Source organism: Aptenodytes patagonicus, chromosome 1 (assembly GCF_965638725.1).
Source record: "Aptenodytes patagonicus chromosome 1, bAptPat1.pri.cur, whole genome shotgun sequence".
Classification (NCBI taxonomy): Eukaryota; Metazoa; Chordata; class Aves; order Sphenisciformes; family Spheniscidae; genus Aptenodytes; species Aptenodytes patagonicus.
Window position 1 is genome coordinate 193,647,504 of NC_134949.1, and position 21,710 is coordinate 193,669,213.

At 41.6% G+C, this 21,710-nt stretch overlaps 1 protein-coding gene across 1 annotated transcript in view; it reads right to left on the minus strand.

Moving 5' to 3' along the window:
- EPSTI1 (epithelial stromal interaction 1) overlaps positions 1–20,662 on the minus strand; it is a 48,368-nt gene extending 27,706 nt beyond the window's left edge. Inside the window, exons 1-5 of the mRNA XM_076338582.1 lie at positions 20,435–20,662; positions 10,093–10,151; positions 8,006–8,089; positions 4,215–4,288; positions 3,497–3,580 (exon numbers count right to left, since the gene is read on the minus strand). Of these exons, the coding sequence (XP_076194697.1) occupies positions 3,497–3,580; positions 4,215–4,288; positions 8,006–8,089; positions 10,093–10,151; positions 20,435–20,631 (498 nt within the window). The 5' untranslated portion in view covers positions 20,632–20,662. The remainder of the gene's footprint in view (positions 1–3,496; positions 3,581–4,214; positions 4,289–8,005; positions 8,090–10,092; positions 10,152–20,434) is intronic.
- Between the last annotated feature and the right edge of the window lie 1,048 nt (positions 20,663–21,710).

Consider the following 21,710-nt stretch of genomic DNA (forward strand, 5'->3'; position numbering starts at 1 on the left):
TCCAGCATATTGAAATTATTTACTTGTGGCTGGTGTGACTATTTTCTACTCTGGAGGTTTACCCTGGCACCCCTGCTTAGGACACGTACAAATGACAGGCAACGGGACTGGGACATTCTCTAACTAATGACAATCTATCAATAGACATTGCCAAAGCACTTCACATTTGGCACAGTCTTCAAAAACAAAGCCAAGAGTGGAACAGCTGTGATATTGAAGGTAAACATGTTGAAAAGCATTAGCAGAAGGTCTGTAAAGTGCCTGGTTTTAACAAATTCCTGAAAAAGGCCATTCATGCTGATTAACACAGTCAAATTAAAGAGCACACGATTTGATAAAGAATAAAATGAAATTACAGCTTATTCTAAATAGGACAGTTTCTAAAGATGGCAGGACTGTTACTATGTAATGTAAGAGCAAAAGACAGTTGCACACAGTAGAATTACACTGAGCCTTTTAACTTCAGATCTTTTGAATCTTTTAATATTTAGTCAAGATTTAGAATATACAAGGAAAGGCTAAAGGCAGGGTAAAAGGAACAGAGATTGAATGACAGGAAACAGAAATATCCAGAGCACTGAAGTTATGCTATTTTGTGTACAGCACAAATGCAGAAAGCTTAAAAAACAAGAAGCCAAATATCAACCACTTGTTTATTTTCTTGGGAACTCTGACAGTCCTTTCACCCAAAAGACACAAAGGAAGTTATGGTGCGGTCTGGTCAAAATCTGTGATGTGAAGGGCTGCACAAAAGACACTCAACTGCAGATGCCTGCTACTAATGAGCAAATAATAATAATGCTACTTCCCATGTACTCCCACACTTTCTGCAGATCAGACACACATCTCAGCACTAGGGACAAATACAGAAATAGGGACTCCCCTGCTAACATTACAAAGTTTCTCCAAAATTATTTCAGTGAGCACTCAGCAATCCCTAGCTTAGAAGAAAATCCAAACTCATGCAGGCCAGGGTTATCCCATGAACAAATCAAAGCAGTCCCAGGACAAGCTGCCTGATATAGAGTGCACAGGATCCCAAATCCCATTCACTGCTACACACGGAGACTCGAGTACCAGTTCACACAAACTGGTCCTGTGGAACATGGAATGAGGGGGAAGGATCCACCCTTCTTCTCTCTGAGAGCTGGAGGGAGACAAGGTAGATGTCAAGAGCGTTGGTATTCCAGCACCTAACCTCATGGTTAATTAAAGAATGACAGCAACAGGCAGGTGGACTTGTACAGATGGTAAGGCAGACCTTCCACATTTGGATACTGCTTTGGCAGACACCCAGTTCTCTCTTGGTCACAAAGATAACGGGAGAGCGGATACTGCTTTTCTCTGCAAAACCACCATTAAAGCAGTAACATAAACAGATCCAATGTTCATAAGCAGCACTGGCTTACCGTAGGTCGTCCTTACAACCAAGGAAGAACTGAGCTGAGTACCAGCACCCGTTCTAGTTATTGCGCATTAGTCTGTAGGGCTTCACCATTCGTGTTTGTTGGCAAAGTAGCTCCCCAGCTGTGAAAGTTTCAGGGCCCCTGCTGATAAAGATGGCTAGCCATTATCTCCGTTCAGACTGTCAGACAATTTGTTTTTTATTGAATGAATAATAACCTTGAGCAAAAGAAGGACTGGCCAGCAAGAAAAGAAGGTTTGTGAATTTGCAGAAAGACATGCTCTCAGCCGATGCCCTGCAGGTGCAGTTGTCTACAAATCTATCACTTCAAAGAAAAAGTTCCTCTCCTGCGGTAACCAGGGCCCAACGTTGGTCGTACAGTACTAGTTCTTTAGGATTCCTTTCCTGTCATCCTCAGCTCTTGGGAGCCTTTCATCTGCAGACAGGGCGAGTTAGCCAAATTGACACCTTTTAGTGGCTTTCCAGCATGCTTTTCTTAAACACAGAATTGAATTTTTAGTATATAAACATCTTCCAAGCAGAAATCTTCATCAGCTCAACCACTATTATGGAAGACAACCCGAATAAAAAAATTCAAAGAGTTCCCTTTCATGCTTCTCTGTTTTGTTTGTTTGCTTTGTGGGTATATGTTTATTTATTCAAATTAAACAGTCTTTTTGGCAAAGATGTTTGCCATGATGTTGCATCCTCCTTTAGAAGAAACTGATAGCTACAGTTTTACTATCTCCAACATCTATAAAGATTTTATAATCCATGGGAGTGAAGGTAAGAAAATTAAAGAGCATGAAAACAAAACTGATACATCAATACATTTTCTAGGTGTAACTATAAATTAGAGCAGTCTTGCAACATTTTTCTTGTCCAATGCCCACAGGCAAACAACATATATTTAATAGGTGAATAAAATATAATTAATCCCCTTTCTACCATTGCTATCATCACTGCTTCTGGAGCTACACATGAGCTGGTAACTGTTAATGACATTTTCACATGATAATATTTATTGTGCCTGTGAGCTATTGTGTATGGGCTTATCCCCAAAGAGTAACACTAACCACTGAAAGACTGGGAACAGACTAACCCTTACCTAGAGGCAATTAAGGCTATTTTTGTTTATGCATGCCCTTGTACGCCATCCAGTAGTGATGATTTTTTAGTTAATTCTCAGCATCCAGCTTCTGCATAGAAGATCATTTTTACTGTTGTGGAGACAAAACTTGCAAACCTGAAATCTCCCTTTCTCTCATTACTACTGTGCACATCAGTATCATGCTCCCCCTCTTTTCCTTTTTCATTTAAATTCCACATTACATTCTCAAGCGAGTGCTACTTGGTTTCCACCAAGGAGACGTGAATGAACTTTTACAAAGGTTTATGCAGCACACAGGATGAGAAGATGCTTTGTGAGAATAACCAGAAAAAAACAAACAAACACAAAATAAAACCGAAGATTTGAAAGTGAGCTATCATTGGTGTCAATATATGGTGAATATTAGAAGGAAAAGTGATCTTACATATTAGCAATACACCTGGGTGTGCAAGCCCCAGAGGGGCTGGAGCGGCATCTGAATTTCAGGGTGCGCTCAGCACAATGCAGATAGACTACACTGACCTTTTCAAGATTTGGATGCCTTTTCCACCATGACAGGCTGGATTTTCTTGTATTCTTCTCATGTGTATAGCAGGCAATTATGGATTTCTATAAGGTCTTTGTGCCACCTGCCACAATCTGATCTTACAGAGAGAGCTCATGCCAAAGTGGACTATATAACCTGTATACACAACATTAATCCTGACCCTTGTGTTCTCCCTTTCTGCTGAGTCTTCAGGATGGATGCAACTGAAAGGCCGGAGTTTCTGAAGAGCCAAAGGAACGCTCAAGCCCGAAAGAACACCACGTCAGGCATCCTTCAGTCAGCTACAAAGAGAAGGAGGACTGGATTTCCTAACTCTTTGATGCAATCCAGGGCTACCATTTAATTTAATTAGCCTGTTCCATGTAGTTCAGCAAAATGAAGCGTTAAGACATGAACTTTGTTATGTCTCCAACTCTGCAGTAACCATGTTTACCTTTTCTCTCTGAATTGCTTTCTTTTTCAGGATTTCAGCTTCTTCAGCTGCCTTTTTTGCTTTTACATATTCTTCTCTCTTGTGCTGTATGACATAAACATAGAAAATTATTTTACATGTGTATGTGTACAAAGAACACATAAGGTAACTTGACTTGACTCCCATATTACACATCTTTCAAACCTAAATTGTGTTTGAGGAAAGTTTCCAGAGTTTTTTCTTAAAATGAGGCACTGAATAAAGCAGGCTATGCAGCAACTACTCCAATATTGGCTTTACAAAGACTGAGAAATCTAGGACTGATAAATGGGCATCCATGCAAGGAATCACACAGCTGATTGATAACTTACAAGCATTTATACCTTTTATAACAGGAACAACATTTCTACATAAGCACTGGATGGGGTGGTACATTGATCAACTAGTCGAAGTGTAGGCAGCCTGCCGGGAGATACAGCGAGGCATATAAGTGGCTTTACAACTGTACTGGTTATCATTTTAGATATGATCTGTGATATGGGTTGCTACATATTTATAGCCAGATTTCTCATTTTCTTTGCTGCAGAACGTTTGTTTCTAGTTTTCTGCTGCATCCTTCAGGTTTCATGACTTTCCTTTGTCAAGCAGCTGTGAGTTCATTTCATAGCCATACGAAACACTTCATGAAAAGCTTTTTTTTTTCTGAGTTCTTAAAATAAACAAATTTATTCTTCCTGACCTTTTGCTGGTATTTAGATTGCATGAGCATCATTTGCTGTTTTTGCCTTGCTTGAGCCTCTGATTCCTTTCCACCTTAAAAAAAAAGAATAAATTGCATTTTCCATGAGCATTTTAAGTTCAAATGCCAGTCATTTCAGAACAGAGCAATATAACAGATTGGATGTATGTATACACAGGAAATTTTTCATAATTACAGTAGCTGTCTGACGTTAAAGAGAACAGACAGGAGACCTTTTTGATCATTTTATCCACCCGTCAAAAGCGCTAGCTTGTTATTTACAGAGCATCCACGGTATCACCCACTCTACCAGCAATATGATCAGTTCACTGAGGAATTATTCCATTTTCAGAAAATCAGTCACACTTTGCAGATGAGTCTTCATTTTAAGATCCAGCTCTCCCCACCTTTGCTCAGTTTATCTCACACACACATACAGAGTCAGAAATTTTATTGCCAAAAAGTTTCTCTTTTATCAAATTTAGGAGCTTGGAGTCTCTGCCAGCTCTAGTGGGATGCTATCATTTGAATATCTTCTAAGTAATGGCTTGGGGCTCAAGGAAGAATCCCCTTTCTGAAACAGAAATCAAAGCCTTTTCCCACAGACCTCATATTCATATCCAGGTAGCAGAAGGTGCCCTTTCCAAAGGCACAGGCTCTCTCTTGAGAACATCTCTACCTCTGGCCATAATGTTCAGCCTTCAATTAAAAAAAAAAAACAAACCCACAAACAAAACAAACAAAAAAACCCCAACACACAGAGAAAGTGGTAATAGGTCTTAAGGGATGGAGGGAGTGGGTTTGATTCTATTATTCTGCTCCACTATTTTCCAAAGTATTTTCTTGCTTTGGGAAAGCCAGTAATTCATTCCCTTGGTTGTTGCAAAAAACAACAGAAAAAACAACAGCAGCCCCCACCCCATTTTGAGGATGAGGGCTGTATTTTCACCTACTGATTTTCCCCACTATCTAACTGTTAATTCTACAGAAACAGCTGGACTAATCTGTGCTACCTGAGGTGCCTGAAATGTAAGACAGCTATACTAGATCTTTCAGGAAGGATCACCCTTCACTAAAAGTAGCTTTCTCCACTTACTAACGGAAGGTAACTAATCTTTAGGTGCTTTTGTGAGGTTCAGTGAATGGGAGATCAGTTCCCTAAGTGAGTAAACATTCCTATGCACACAGATAACTCCATAAGATTAAGCTCGCGAGAAAGACTGGCCATACAGTATACAAGCAACAAGCTTACAGTAGCAGTAAGCATACAGCTGGCATTGTAGAGTGTCTCCTCCTCAGGTCTAGGAAATAAAATTGCTACTAAACAAGTTTTGAAACCTTTTGGATGCTTGATCTTTCTTTCTTTCTAGCCTTTTATTAGCAACTTTTAACACTCGTGTTCACTGTTCATTTCTGCATGAACTGCTGGACGTTGGCTCTAAGCAAGTATTTTACTGATCTTTATTAGCCATTGCCTATAGCCTTTCAGCCAGGTTTAATTCATTCAAGTTGGCTTGGCTGTAATGTGTTAAATGTTTCACTGAAGTCAAAGTATGTTGTGACTGGCTTTTTATAATATGATTGAAAAAGAGGCCATTGCATTTATCAGGCATGATTTGTTGCTCCACTCATTGCTTATGGAGGAGGGTGGAACTTGCATCCTTCATTGCTCTCATCCCTCTATGGTACCTGAAAGTTTGCCAGTCAAATATTACAGAGCTGAAATCCAGAATACTTATTTCCCTATGGAAAGCATGAGTGTTAAGAAACTTCAACTTTAAGAATTCCCTGGTGATTTGGACTAGATGTGTAGTGTCTTAAAATCACTCTGAGAAAATAACATAGGATACTTTTTTACCTTAATGAGTACCTACAGTTGTGAAATTAGAGATGCCACTTATATTTTTTTCTCTTCCCTTGAGCTCTCTTCTGTTCCAAATTTGTTCCTGTGGGAATGATAAGATCTAATAATCTTTGCACCTTACCTCTTTTCAGAGGCACTGAACATAGTGCACGTGCCTCAGTCTCCAGGGGTCTTTCTAAGTGGCAGCTAGACAGTGACTGAAGAGCTCATATAACCTCCTTGAATTCTTTCAGCTTTTTCTTGCTTCTTTTTTTTTTCTCTTTAATTTGCTTCTTTCCCAAGAAAAGTTTTTAAATGCAGTGGGGCCAGAAGAAGTTAAGACTCCCCACACTCTTAGTCACTGTGGGTTTGCCACCATGTTCCCAGTCACGCAGCCAGCCTGCGCACATTCTGCATAGACACCACACACCAACTTTCTGTTTTCAGATTTCACTTTCTTCAGCAAAAAGCTTTGTGGTCCTCTTGGGACAGAAGCATGTCTTCTAGGAACTACACACAGGCAAGAAGCAGCTAGTATGTATGAAATCACAAAGAGCATGTCTGGCTACATGATGATAGGAACACAGGGCATTACGCCAACTTGCAAAGGTAGGCTCACCACGGCAAACAACTGGGACTCAGGCTGCAGGGCAAAACAAACATGTGGGACCAGTATCACCTTGACCCCAGAAACAAATCTTGGTTGAGGCCAGTTCAAATTCCTCCATCTCCCACCTGGTATCTATTTTTATACACAGTAAACCACCCCAAACTTATCTTGTATAGCACGGCAAAGAAAGAACTTAGTTTCCAGGTCAAGCAGACAATAGCCTGCACTGTGTACCCCAAATTCTCCTACAACAGCCAAAAGAAGGAAGAGGAGCTCTAGTTTCACAAAACTAATAAAGGCATCATGATAATCATTCACTTTGTCAGAATGAATTTTGTCCCATTTCTATTAGTACAGTTCCTCAAGGTCATCCCATTTTTGCTGCACAGTATCCTCATCATGTTCTATATGGATGATGCTTTCAAATTTTGTCTTGTCAGCAAGTTTCATCAGCTCTCTCCTACTTTTTGTGCCAAAGACATTAAAGAGAGATACTAAAACAAGATAGGTCTGAAGACTGGTACTTGAAAAGCACTTCTAATAACCTTCCTCCTGCTTCAGCACAACCTGCAGCCCTATTCTCTGTACAAGACTGGAGGTGTATTGGGGGTTTTTTTGGTCTTTTCAATTTTTTTTAAATTAACTCCCAAATAGCACTAAATTAAGTGCTTTATAGTGGTTACAATTTAAGAGATGCACTACAGTTCCTCTCACTTGTCTAGGAAAAAAGTTGGCTATCTTATCAAATACATCAGTTCAATTCAGCGTGACCTAAGTTCCTGTAGCTTTTTATCTTGTTTTTCATTTACTTATCTCTGTTGTTATTTTTATAAAATTGTTAATACAGAGACTCATGCACATTTAGCCTGCAAATGCCTGAAGCTGCAGGGATCACTTCTGCCTCTTCAGGAGCCAGCCATCAGGAAAGCATATGTACCGGCCCCTAACACAGAGGAGTTTTCTTATGGGTAAATGGAGGGTCTCCAACACACGCTGTCCATCTGCACGCTAATGCCAAGTGTGCTTCCCCTTATAGACATCAACCACAGATGATGTTGCCAGCAGGAGGGATAATCCACCTCTTCTTCCCAAATGTTAGTATAGATTTTCTACACTGATCTCGACAGATTTCTTGAGTGACAATCTATGCTGTTTTGTTTCAGAAACTTCTTCATTGCCATGACCATCAAGAAGCACAGAGCACATACAGTAGGCTCATGTAAGCCCTTATTGACACTGAATCTCTTTAATAAGTAGCATGTGAGAAAAAGTGAAAAATGTCGTATGTCCTGGAAAGTAAAATTTTGCAATTCATAATAGTTGATTTACATGTCTTACCCAGTCTCTGTGGAACCAACTTAATTGGCCCTGGCCTGTGCTCTTCCTTCCACTGCTCCAGGTCATCTAGCTCTTTCTTAGCAACTGAGCAGGTACAAAAAGAAACAAACATATGGACGTTAGAGGCAGTACTAAAAAGCAGGCGGTATCGTTAATTGTATGCAACCCTGAAGACCCATCCAGGAACAGACAAACTTGTTCTCAAGAGGTGCAGATAACCCCCAGGAGGTTACACAGTCACTGCAATGATCAGCTGACAAGGCAAACATTTTGCCTAACATGAGACTGTATGGTGAGTAAACCCTCAGACTCAACCCCAAAAGCAAAACAAAAAACAGCTAAGGGACTGCTAATAGACTTCTTTTTAACCCCTGGGAACCTCTAGGTAAATGCCACAGTATTTACTCCTACAGGTAAAGCAGAAGTTGTTACAATTAAGATGTTATTGCTGCATGTAGGGAAATGCTTGTGGTGTAACGCTCCCCAGCAGGGAAATGAAGAATAAGTAATTTTCCCTCCTAACCACATGCTTCCTAAATAAAAACAGGAGGAATGCATGATTCAGCTTCAGTTTAAGACACTTCCACATAGGTGTCCACATGTGAGATGGGTGGCAAGCTCCCAGTGTAGTCAGTGGAAGTCTAGTCAATACAGCCAGGGGCACCAGCCATATGCTCTAGGGTGGCTGGCTGATTAAACTGCTCTCTCAAATCAACTGACAGAGAAAAAAAAACCAACATTCCTTTCAATAGGAAGGCACACAAAGCCTATGGAAAGAGGAGCTGTGTTTTAGAGTAGTACCTCAGTTGCTCTAAGAGCTCAATTGACTCTTACTAAACCCAACATGAACCATTTTTTCTAATGGTAGGCTATGGCTAACAGATGCTAACACCAGCTCTCCTCTAACACGATAAAGCCAGTTCCTGGGCAAGTCTCTAAAGAGGCCCAAGAGAGATACCAGCTTGTTATTTCACCTTTAAAACAAGCACTTAGGTAGAGACTGGATTCGGTGAGGCCCTATTTCTGCCAGCATCCAAGGCAGAAGTACTTGGCATGCTTCAGACTTTGCATGCTGGTGGCACAAAGTGAAAGCAGGTCTTTTTTAGAGTAGCAGCACCTTTGGTGTTCGCGTCAGAGTCAGCTCTAAGATGATCTGCTTTTATTCCTCCTTCCAGAAGATTATGGTTTGGTTCAGAAGTCCATTTTCTTTCTCGCAACCAAAGGTAACCCAACCCTACAGCACCCTGCTGGTGAAGCATTTCAGCCAAACTCACAATGTTTGAGAAGAAATGTTTTTATTGCACTGTTTCCTTGAGGGCTCAAAACATGAGGAGTGCTGACTGACACTCCTTCAGCTTTCATATCTTGCACAAATAAACAGCCAGGAGTGCAGGACTGCAGTGCTTGGTCACCTCTGCATACAGAATTTATTTCATGGCTCTTTTGCTGTAACTTTCGGCAATGAAAGCTTTTTAATACATGCCTAATATTTCTGGTAGAGGCTCAGGGTGTTCCTGCTTAGCTACTTTCACCAGCAAGACTTGAAGCCAAGCAGAAGTGAAGATATTTTCCATCTAAAATGATCTTTCCCATCTTCATTAAAAGATCCACCTACAATCCTTAAACGGAGATTCAAGAACCAACAGTGGTTCTAGTTGCTTTAGTCTCCACATGAGAGTACTTTCAAAAATATTTCTTACTTACATTTTTCTTCTTCCTTCCCCTAACCCAGAGAGCGTTCAAAGTTGGGTTCTCTAATCTGAATTCAATCCTGTAGAAGTGGGATAGAGCTAATTCCAGCTGAGTCTTGTAGAAGCCAGCTAGAATAGCTCCAGCACTGAAATTACTGAAAACCTTTTCCTGAACAAGACTTATTCCGCATGAAGTTTAGCCAGATGAGAAGTTAATCTTAAGAAAAGCCCACACAATGATGGAGAATGCTCACAGCACTGACTTTACTGCCACAATTGCACATATAAAAGCATTGTAAAAATTAGGATAAAAGTTGCAAGGGCGATAAAGCGCACAAACCCCTAAACTTATTCAAGTAGAAATAATGTATTACCATATTAGACAACTCAACTTACTTTGCTGCAACTGGTTTCTTCTGGTTTTGTTTGGAGTTATCAAGACATATGGGTTGACACTAAAATGAAAGAGAACACTCTCTTATTTTTCCTGTCTACAGAAAAACAGGACTGGAAGGGGTTTCCTTCATCAGCAAGGTCAGTTTTCTGCTGTTGTAGCAAACAACTACATATCAAAACCGGTATTTGATTCAGCTCTTCAGGATTTTTTGGTAAATACTCTAGAAATACTTGTTATATTTGGAATTGGCTGCAAATACCAAGGATAACATTTTCAGACACTTTTAGCATAATCTTCACTTTTCTTATTTAAGTCTCACTCTAGACTGCTGACCTCAAATCTCAGCCATTTCAAATCAAATCAAATCACTTCCTTGAATCAAACAGTTCCACGTGGTAGACAACTACTTCCACAGCTTGTTCAAACACAGAGGAAGACCATGGTTTACTGGGAAGAGCACTGGGGCTGGCAGTCCCACCCCATACCTCAAGGGCACCAAGCACCTCTTAGATTTAGGCAGTCTGACCAAAAGTTGTCCAAGGAGCGCACAAAATCATAGTGTTTGTGATGGACCCAGGTGACTTGCTCTCAGCCCGAGCCTCAGTTTCCTTGTCAGCCTTGTGTTTGTCAGGCACCAGGAATTCCTTGGGCATACATATCTTGCTGTCATGCCTAAGGTGTGACTCATTGAATCAGGACAAAGGCCCTGTTTTGCTAGACTTAATTCAAAATGCAGTTGCTGTCTCAAGGATCTATCAATCTAACGTGACAGCAAAGAGGCAGGACAGGGTTCAGAGTGTATTAGAGACTTGAGGTGATCAAAAGAGTGATGAAAACATGCCAGTTCCACTTGGAGAAAACAAAGGGCTTTATCAACACGGTGTATTGTGTGGGTGCGAGTCTACACTGCTCCCGCTCAGCAGAAGTTAAGCCATGGGGGTGCAGGTTTACCAGAAATGCACTAAGCAGCAGTTGGCTCCACGTATCAGAGTAAGCTCACATCTCTCCGCAGCATTTGGCAGGGTTTTATCTGCACACATGGGCACAAATATTTCATCTGACTTCATCGTGGGGAAGGCCCAAGGAGAAGAGCAGAAAACAAAGAATAATGAGGGATGAAGGCTGAGCCTCTTAAAAGAAGAAAAGGCCACAGGGGGTGCCTAGAGGACAAGCTAGGAAGCAGAGAGATCACAGTTGGCTGTGGAAAAGCAATGAGAGAATGAGGCCCAAGACTAAGGCTAAAAAGGGGAATGAAAATCACGCAAAGAGATCAAAGTGCAAAAAGCTGCCTGCTGCCGTATCACTGTAATTCAGGGGTTGGGAAGGAAAGTATTTATATCCAATTACCTCTTTCTCTTTGAAGACTTATTCTAGGAGGATGTGGATTAATTTATGAGATTAAACTAGTAAAGACAGAGCTGCGAGCTTTAATGGTGCCATTTAATATGATCTTTTCCCTTCCTGCCAGCATAGTCTGGTGCCTGTGAGACTGTTCTTCACCTCTCCACCGAACCCCAGACCCTCAAGGGCATAAGCTAAGAGAGCATCAATGCCCCTCCGGCATTTGTGGCACAACTGCAACAGTTACTTAAAAGAAGTTTTGACAACCCATCTTGCTAATGGCATAACATTCCCCATCAGTGATGGTTTTTCAGCTTTTTCTTTATTTGACTGAGTAGTAGCATTTACAATTTATCCCAAACTGCCTTTGACAAGCTGTCGTACAGTTTATCAGTTTCAAGAATTTTTTTTAGTAGTTTTTCTTAGCTGTTTCAGATATTAAGGTCATATTTCTCTCAAGTTCATACACAAAAATTATTAAGTACCTTTTACACTCCCTTCCCTTTGTCAGTGAAAAAAATGGCTGGAATTGTGAGTTGCAAGGCTACATATTTTTCTCCTCAAAAAACATTCGTGCATCTCAAGAAATCCCACTGCTTCACAGCACTAGAGGGCAGAAGAGTTTTTATATCATCAGATGTACTTTGATGACTTCAAACAGTGGTTGGTTGGTTGTTTTTTTTAAATTAGGAATCAAATTAAAAAGCAAGCATTGACCCCTGCGTGTCTGCACATGTATGAGAAATCACGATATCAAATCTAGCCCTTATGCCATGAATCATTTCCTTTATCTGCTTCTGCTTTTTGGCTGGAAGGCTCAGGGTTTGGGAGGCCAGGTGGGGGCCACTCTTCTAACATCTGACCATGGTCATTATCCAGGAGCTCAGAAGGATGGCACGTGAAGTACAGCAAAGATCAATCAGCTTCCGAAAGGTGACACTACACTTACCGCCAGGGAAAGCTCTGTTCCGTTTTCCGAAGAGCAGCGTAAGAGTCATTGTGGTTAAAAGAGTGCTTTCTTAAAGGCCAATTTGGTTTCCGTGTCATTGAAATAAAGGCAAAGTTAAAATAAAATGAGGATGCCAAGTCTCCAGTGGGGGAGGGAAAGGGAGAACAGGATACCAACTTTCGGTTGTTTTTTACCTAGTGCTTATACTTTGTTTTAGTCCAAGTTAATAAAAAAAGAGCATTAGTGAGTTTATCTAATTTTATAGTGTTCACCTTGGTCTCTGGAAAGATAGATCTGTAAGAGTGTAGCTTTGGGTACTGGGATCAGGGTGACGGAAGAGCAAGCACATGGTAAACTTCTTGTGGGGTGGGTGAAAGTCAGGGTACGAACTGGTCCTTGCTTTTCAAGCCCACAGCAGGAGAGGACCCAGATGAGCTGTTGCCTGAGAGACACCATCTGCCCTACCAGTTCTAATGCTAAAATTAAAATCCACACCTAGCATCCCTCATTTTCTTGAGATTTTTTTGAAGGAAAGAAAGTTAATGCAAAAATCCACCACCAGCTTTCACCTTGTGTTTTTGCCAGTTTGCAGGATATTGCATGTCATTTCTTTGTTCAGAAAAAAACTCTGATCCAGTAAAGCCTCTAAAACCCTCTACAGCCTGTCAATTTAATATTCCAGTCAGTTTCTGAGTTGCAACAGTAGCCATAAGTCTGGAGCAAATTATCCTACTTACCTGGGTAGCAATTAAGGAAATGTGAAGATTTGAAGCTATCAGTGATGTGCAGACTTTTTGTACTTTATAACAATATACAAAGTACTTCAAAATCCACAACCAGAAAAGATGATAAAGAATTTAACTTTTCAGGTTCCCTAACAGTGATTCTTATTGTTATATGACTTAAGCCTATCTTTGGGGTAAGATTTATAAATCTATAAATTTATTTATAATCGGTCGGCAGGTGGTGAGCAATTGCACTGTGCATCACTTGCTTTGTGTATTATTACTATTGTTATTATTACATTATTATTATTGTTATTATTATTTTATTTCCATTATTAAACTGTTTTTATCTCAACCCACGAGTTTTTCTCACTTGTGCTCTTCCAATTCTCTCCCCCATCCCACCAGGGCAGGGGAGCGAGCGGCTGTGTGGTGCTCAGTTGCCGACTGAGGTTAAACCACAACAGTCCTTTTTGGCTGTTTTATAAATCAAACTTTTGCTTATGGCATAACATTCCCCATCAGTGATGGTTTTTCAGCTTTTTCTTTATTTGACTGAGTAGTAGCATTTACAATTTATCCCAAACTGCCTTTGACAAGCTGCCGTACAGTTTATCAGTTTCAAGAATTTTTTTTAGTAGTTTTTCTTGGCTGTTTCAGATATTAAGGTCATATTTCTCTCAAGTTCATACACAGGCTGTTTTATAAATAAAAATACAGAAGTCACTGGGGGAATGGGGGAGAACTTCTTACCCAGGTTATAGCTCTTCAAAAAAGAAACAAATTGTCTTCTACCTTTATAGATCGTATTGATCTTGATGAGACTTCTTTTGGTTTATTTTCTCCACAGAAAATGGGAATGTATTGAGTAATTACACAGACTGAACAGATACTAACGAGAGTAAGAAAGTTATAACCCAATAAGAGAATGTATCTGTATTGAAATAAAAACAGAGAGCAACCTCATATGATATTTCAAACAGATAGACATAAATACCACAGTAGTGGGAAGATAAACACCTATATAACTATCTATAAATAGGTATAGAAACATTTCAATCAGGAGATACATGCAATGCAGTCACAGAAAATCTGCAAAGATAGTTTACAGTTTGAGTGATCAGCAACACAGAGAACACCATGTCTGCAATCTTACATTCTGAATCCTGTGTGTAACTACTTATCTAACTAGCACCACTCAAGGACACTTTTCCAATGCTTTCAGGGTACAGACCATAGAAACCCTTGTTCCACTTTCTTTCAGGTTTGTATAGAATAGTTTATTTCTAAAATTGAAAAACCACATGAGAACTGCTGTTCACCAATAATGTCTTTTGCAGCGCTGTGCCCTTCAGTTTTTCCTCAAGCCCACTCCAGCCATCTACCACTGGGGAGCTTTCCAAATGAAGTGTGAAATAGTTTAAAGAGTTACAAAAGTAATGGCTGTTATAAACTATTTCCAGTTCCACTGTTTTATACTGCGGGTGCATCGGTACATGAATGCCACAAAGCTGAAAGCTAAATATTTTGCTCTGTTGGGCAATGTGCTCTCTGTAAGAGACAGAAACCAGGGAGAGTGTAGTGGGAGAGCAACACAAATGACTAAAACTTGGGAAAAAGACCTGGGCAGGTTCACTCTGGAGGAAGGACTCAAGGGAATATATAGGTGAAATACTGCATTAAATAATATGTTAAGACTGAATTTAAAAGAGAAAAGGGACCAAACTGCCAAAGACAGTTGTTGAATCTCCTCCAAAGATACGCTAAGCTGAACTTTGCATTCAATTATCAGGAATTGTTTTAAGAGCAGTCAAGTCCACGCCACCACAAAGTATTATTTTCACCAAGGCTCCCATGCCTGATGGAGCAGCCATATGCTGCCAAGCACCATGGAAGCTGCCAAATCAGAGGGCTACAAGATGCCAAATCCCAGCAAGCAGACAACAACTGTCCTGTTGGTATCCCTATTTCGCAATGCACATACAGCCAGATGCTAACGATAACTGACAGCCACAGTCCTAAACCTCAGTCGAGCAATATGCTCTGTGCCACGGTGGTGCCATAAGCAGAGCTCTGGGAGGGCGCACAAATCTTTCATGCAGCTTTGGGGCTCTGGCTTTCCATCTTTATCAGCAGCAGCATCTTACCAGTTCACAGCTCAGAGACAAAAGTGAATTGCTGGGGCTTAACATTATACCCTGCCCGATTCATCCTAGCTGCGTGTGTGCTCTTGACACAAGAGGCAGAAAATAAACTGCATTAGCAGAAAACGTTCATCATCAAAAGTCTGCGTTCATGGATTTTGTCCTGTGTTTGCCACAGGCTAGGAGTGCACTCAATTACCACAGTTCAGCTGATGTCTGGAAGCTTATTAAGCCAGGGTAACCCACTTCTGTATCTGGTCCTTCTGGTTAGCTAAAGCTTTCATTAAAATGGCCAACATTTTTGCCTTAGTGAGGCCTCAGGTTAAAACAAAGAGTTAAATCCTGCAGAAGTGAACTTGCATGGGGGAAGAGTGAGAAGGAAAACAGCAGCAGAGAGAGGCCCAGGAGAAGGTATGAGTCAGAAACAAGCAGGAAAGCAACAGACTTGCGGTTCTGCTGTTGGCACCCAAATCTCAATTCTCCGGTACCCACAAGCTTATAGGGAAATTCCTGAAGTTAAAATTTGGTCCAAAGAGTAAAACTGAAACTCAGAACTGAATTTCCAAGAGTTAATATGGGGCTTGAATTCAGCAGCTTGCTTCGGGCTCAGCATGCGATAGCACAGTGGAAAGAACGGCAGGTGCTTCAACCAGCACCCTGCTTGCTGCAGTAAACACATCGGTGCTGGAAGACTATCTTAACCACCCTCTAAAGCTCCAACGAAATTGTCACAGTGATGGATCAAATCAGGGAGCCAAGGGATAGCTCTAAGCCCAAACTCGGCTCACAGCACAGCTTTCCGTCTTCCCTGAAAACGCTAACGTGCCATTAGTCAGCATATGCTGGTGGGCAGACTACACCAATGGGAGAGAATTCGCTGTGGCAGTGTGGTAGACTAACATCAGACCCAACAAAGTCTATGAAGTCAGATGCAGCCATGTTTATGCTGTCCCCAGGTCCCAAAGCAGCTCAGTTACCTCAGCGCAGCACAGTGCCAGGGATGCAGTGAGCACGCCAGAGCCAGCTGGAGACCTGGTAATCACTAGCCGTGAGGAGCACAGAGCATCCATACGTGGGCAGGCCAGGCACTGGGCTTGGCAACACCAGTGCTGAGCCAAGCTACCCCCTGCAGAGGTGTCCGTGTGTTGCAAGCCAGGCTTGCCAGCATGCCTTGAGAGCTAAGCAGGTCAGACTCTGTATCACATGAAGATTAAGACCTAAACTAGTGGCATGTTCATCTCTGCTTCCTCCACTTTCTTTTCAACAATCTGTTTTCTCCTCCTCTGCACCACAGTATTTGTTGTCCTTTTATTGTCCCTGCCCAAACAGAGTATCCTCCCATATGTTCCTTATTCGTCGTCCCACTGCTGCCCCTCATCAAGCAAGCACGTTGGGGCTTGTGCAAACCAAGCTCTTCCAAGAAAGCCTTCTAATACTGTAGTTAAAAGGACTTCCTTCCCCCCACACACACGAGGAACACAGCAATCCCCACCATCCAGACCAACAGACATCTTACTGCACAGTTATCCTCTTACATGGACTCAGCCACCAAACACTTGGCTGGAGATAAGGATGGCTACTGACCACATCGAAGCCGGGCATCTCTGAACCGCCTCACTGGGCTGTAAAGATTAATCCATCAGCCTGAAAGATAGAGAGTTGGGAGATTTCTCCTGTGCAGTAAATGCAGAGCTCAACTCTAAACAGATTGTCCATAATTCAAATTACCCTTCTAGCACTCCCACCAGTGGCAGGGCAGTGGGCAAAACAAGCATTTTGCTAAGCATCCGTCTCCAGTTTCATAGACTAATTAGGTGTTTTTAAAAAGAAATTTCAGATCGTGAGAGAAAATAAAATTTTCAGAACTGCTAAGTACACTCTATTAGCAAAAGATTGAGAGGTCTTACAACACTATAGACATATTTTTTTTCTTTTAATTCAGGATGAAGATTGAAAAAAGAAAGAAAGAAAGCCCTCATGGATTTGGCTCCGGCAGTCAAAGAATACAATTTCACGAGTCAAGCATTCTAGTAACTCTGCTCTCCTTTCACACAAAATGATGAGGGACTGTTACCAGCTGTGCTACAATACATCTTCAGATTTTATTATTTTGAATTTGATTTTTTTAATGGATTTTACCAGAACCAATATTATTCTTGCCAGCTTTAAAGGCGCCAAGGACAGACTGCTGACTGGGGGCAGCATTTTCTTTTTCAGGCACTAGCTATCTAGTTCAGCCTCTAATTTCCCCACTTTCCTCCACCTTTTCTTCTGTACAGACTTTTGTTTCTGAATAGACATGAACAGGGGCAATTTGGGAATTCACGTTCTACAAGTTAATTTCATGGCACCTAGCAGACAAAGTGAAGTAACTTAAATGCAAGCTTATTATTATAAGCAGTTTCAAGCACTTGTCATCCTGGTGATTTTTTCTCCATGGCCTGTAACCACATCCTATATATAACTGGAGGGGGATGTGCAAAGTTTCATTTCAATTTTGCATTTGAACAAGCAGTATTCTTAACTCAATTAGGACCATTTTATTATCACTTCTCAGCCTCACATATCATATAAGGGCTTTTCCAAAGCAAGAGAAAAATTACCCTCTAATACCAGTTGCCCACCTTGTACTTTTTAATAGTCACGTTTGAATACCAACTAGTGGATGAAACTACAACATGCCATGACCCACACATATTTCATGTATCCAGTCTATATGAAAGGCCACCTGATCTCACCCTAAGATGCTGCTAAGGTGTTTTCCCACTCCCAATTGCTCTGAAGCACAGCCTGAGACTGAGAGTTTGCATGGAAACAACACACACGCGCACAGAAGCTTCAACAGAGACTCCAATTCCTGCTTTGCTGGCAGCAAAACCATATCCTGGCTGTTTCCAGAAAATAGCAAGCAGCACACAAGTTGGAATAGAGCCACTCCTTGGCACAGAGGTATGCTACTTGGGCCCCTCGTGTTCCCTCTGCTACACATATTCCTGAAAGCCTTGTAGGTTAATGCTAGTCTGTGCATTTTTTCTTCTACTGACAGCCTATGACTTCAGCTCTCTGCTCTGTTCAATCCTTGGTTATCCTAGAGCCTGAAAACCTGGACTATTCTGAGGGTGTCCTAATATTTTAGTTTTAAAGATCATGTTCAAAAGGATTGATGGCTAAAAGGCTGAGTCAGCTTTATCACTGCTAAAATGATATTTTAATCTGAGATCGTTCTTGAAACATAACTTGAGATAACAGAACAAAGATAATAACAATGAATGAATTAGCTAATTTTTGTTTTAAGAATAAAGATCTCCCCTTGTCTGCTTCAGTATTTTGGATACCATCTACCACTTTAATCTGGATTAGTTGAGGAAATTGCAGTTTAAGCATCTTCATCTCCTTCAAACTGACTGCTAGCATCCCCCTCCTCGAGGGAAGGGAGCAAACTCCAGTCTTGTTCACTTCTTTTTTTATTTGTTTCCCACCCATATTACGTGCTTTCTCTTTGAACCTGCCTTTCCCTCATTCCTTCTTCTCACTAACTACATACTAATGCAGACTTCAATTCGTACACTCCAGGTTTAGGAATGAATTCTTTGTTACAGTTTTATGAAGCCACAGAAAGAATCTTTCGTATCACATAGCAAAAAATACTAAGCGCACACACAGTCCTTGCAGTAGATGCACAACAGTTTTCTCTCTGCAAGCATCATATAAAGATGAAAAAGGGAACAGGGTTTTAAATTATTCTTCCCCAAAAGCTTACCTAGTTTTAGGGGGGATCCCATCGTCCGGTCAGAATCTGTGTGAATATATTTGCTCTAGCCTTAAATTCTGCGGGGAGCTCAGGCTAACCAACTGATTCAGTATTTACCTAACCTATACCAGGGAGTTTGTATCCCAGACTAAATCTGGACAAAGACAGTTATACCAATGGGAAAACTCCCACTATCCACCCCCCCCCCAAAAAAAAAGGCAAAAAAATGCACGTAGCACAAATATGTAAGCTAACTAGGGCTGCTCGCACTGTACTGTGGATATATGCCAATGTCAGGGCAGGCAAGACAGAGGGTCTTTCATGTTTGGAAGTGGCAGAAAATAAACATAGACTGTAACTCAGGAACGGTTGGTTGCTCTCCTGAAAGTCAGTCATTAAAGCGCTGACGGATTTCAAAGCTACCCAGCTCTTAATAAGTCCCTGCATCATTACTACCTAGCAGGCAAGCATTCCTGGGTTACGATGGAAAGCTGCTGACTGCTGCTTGTGATCAGCAGCCTGCCACCTCTTCCACAGCGTGGCTCCACCTTCTTCATCCAGAAAGATGGGAAAGGAAACTGAAACAGCCTTCAGTTTCTGTCAGCGGCACTTGGAAAGGAGGGGAAAAAAAAGGCAAACTAAGCAAACTCAGCACATAATAATAATAGCATTACATGCACTGTTACTAACAGCTCAGAAAAAGCACATTTTTGGGGAAAAAAACTATAAACAATTACTTCTGGTCAGCTAAGCATAAATGTGTTAAGCACATGTCCATAAAATACATACACTCTACTGTCCATTTCTATTCTGTATTATGTCTGCAAGCTAGAGCTTATACAAGCTATCTTGTATAATTGCCACTGGAAAATCAGAGATGGACTGAGCATAGATCCCAATAAAGCCTAAAATAAAATTGAGGGCTGAAGCTTTGGCTTTACTTTTGTCAGCATGAAGTTGCTAGAAGCTGTTCTGTGTCCTGGACTGCATTCAGATCAGTGCTGGAATGCAGCCTATATCCATCTCTTAAGCCAAAGGAAGTATTTTTAGACTTTCCAAGATGAAATATTAGGAGATAGAAAACAGGGAGCTAGAACCAGATTTGAAGTTTCACTTTGAAAAAAGATGCCAAGAAACCGACACTACGTACGGCAATATCAAATGTACAGAACCGGCTACTGCTGTTGCATGAGGTGTAAGCCATGCCATCACGAAGCCAGCCAGAACAACTCAGGTCCCATGTAAGAAGTGTCATTCATAGGTAGGCTTCAGGCTGACCACAGGTGGCTCTGAAAGGATGAGGACAAGCTGCTGGTGTGCCCAGTCCCTCTATAAAGTATTTCTGCCTTCAAAGGTGCACACCTTGAGTAAGGTGGAGAACAGGCACCCGCTACACACACCACCATCTCAGCCAGGCTCCTTGCTACTTACTGCTGCTCTTGCTGTTGTTGGTAGACTGATGCTTGGCCGCTTTGCTCCTCTTCAGATGTTGTCAGCTTCTGACGGTTTTCAGCCTCCTCTGTCTTACTGTTGCCATCCCAGAGGTAACCCTGAGAGGAAAACGGGGTACCGGAGGCAGCAGCCGTCCTGTACCTTCTGTCTTCCGTCCATCCTCTAACCCCAGACATTGCTTTGGGAGTACCTTGCCTTGTCAGAAAGGAGTATTGCAGCTAAGGCTAGGGAAAGACACAAAACTTTGAGTTCTCACAACTTGGTTTCAATTCCTTGTAAGACCCGCCCCTGCCTGGACTCTCAGCTGTAAGATACGCAAATACATGGACTGGTTTCTGAGTCATCCTCCAGCTGAAGTTCAGTTTGATCACCTGAACCACAGCACCCAGACAGACTGGAGTCATGAGGTGACAGCAAAGCTGATCTATACTAACAGAACAGTCAACAAGAGTTTGTGCAGTCATGGAATAGACTGCTTCAGCATAAGCACGGTGAGGTCTGGCTGAAAGCAGTATTTCCGACAATTTTTTACCCCAGCACTTCAAATTTGCCAATGACAGAGGGGAATACCTCTAGGAGGGTTGCTGGTTTCTATTTTGCAGGAGTGTAAGAAGAAAGATGAAAGTGAAACTAAAAACTAACCCTCAGATGAATCCTAAGGCAATGGTCCTGCACAACTCCAATTCTGCCTTTCAGTTCTGCTCAATCAGAAAACTTTTTTACTTCAGCCTTCCTAATCCTACCTGATGAATAGAGGACAAATACATGATCCTCTTAACCGAAAATGCAGATCCCTTCAGTGAACACATCTGACCTGTGGTATTGTATCTATGGGATCTGCAGGGCTGGGGAAAACCAGCAACCTTAATAGCACTAGTAAAATAAAGATGTTTGGCAGCTCCTAACCCAAGAAAAAAAGAACTAGTAATGTTACTCAAGCTTTATGCAGCAGAGCTAGGGAAATTCAGCTCCACACATGCAGATCCTATCACTTTTTGTCCTCCGCTGCTCAAGCTGCACTAAAACCACATTGCTGAAGGGATACTTTTGTGGCCAGGTCTCCTGACTGTCCAGACTGTCCAGGTCTTACAGCACACCCCACACATGCTGGGAAAGTAGCAAGATAAAATGCCACATGGAGAGCCACAGGCTCTCTCTGGTGTTCACAGTGCTCCCTGGGGTGCTGTATGGGACCCCATCACCAGCAGCACACCTCCCAGAGCTGCCACATCCTACAGTGCGTATCTCCTAGCGC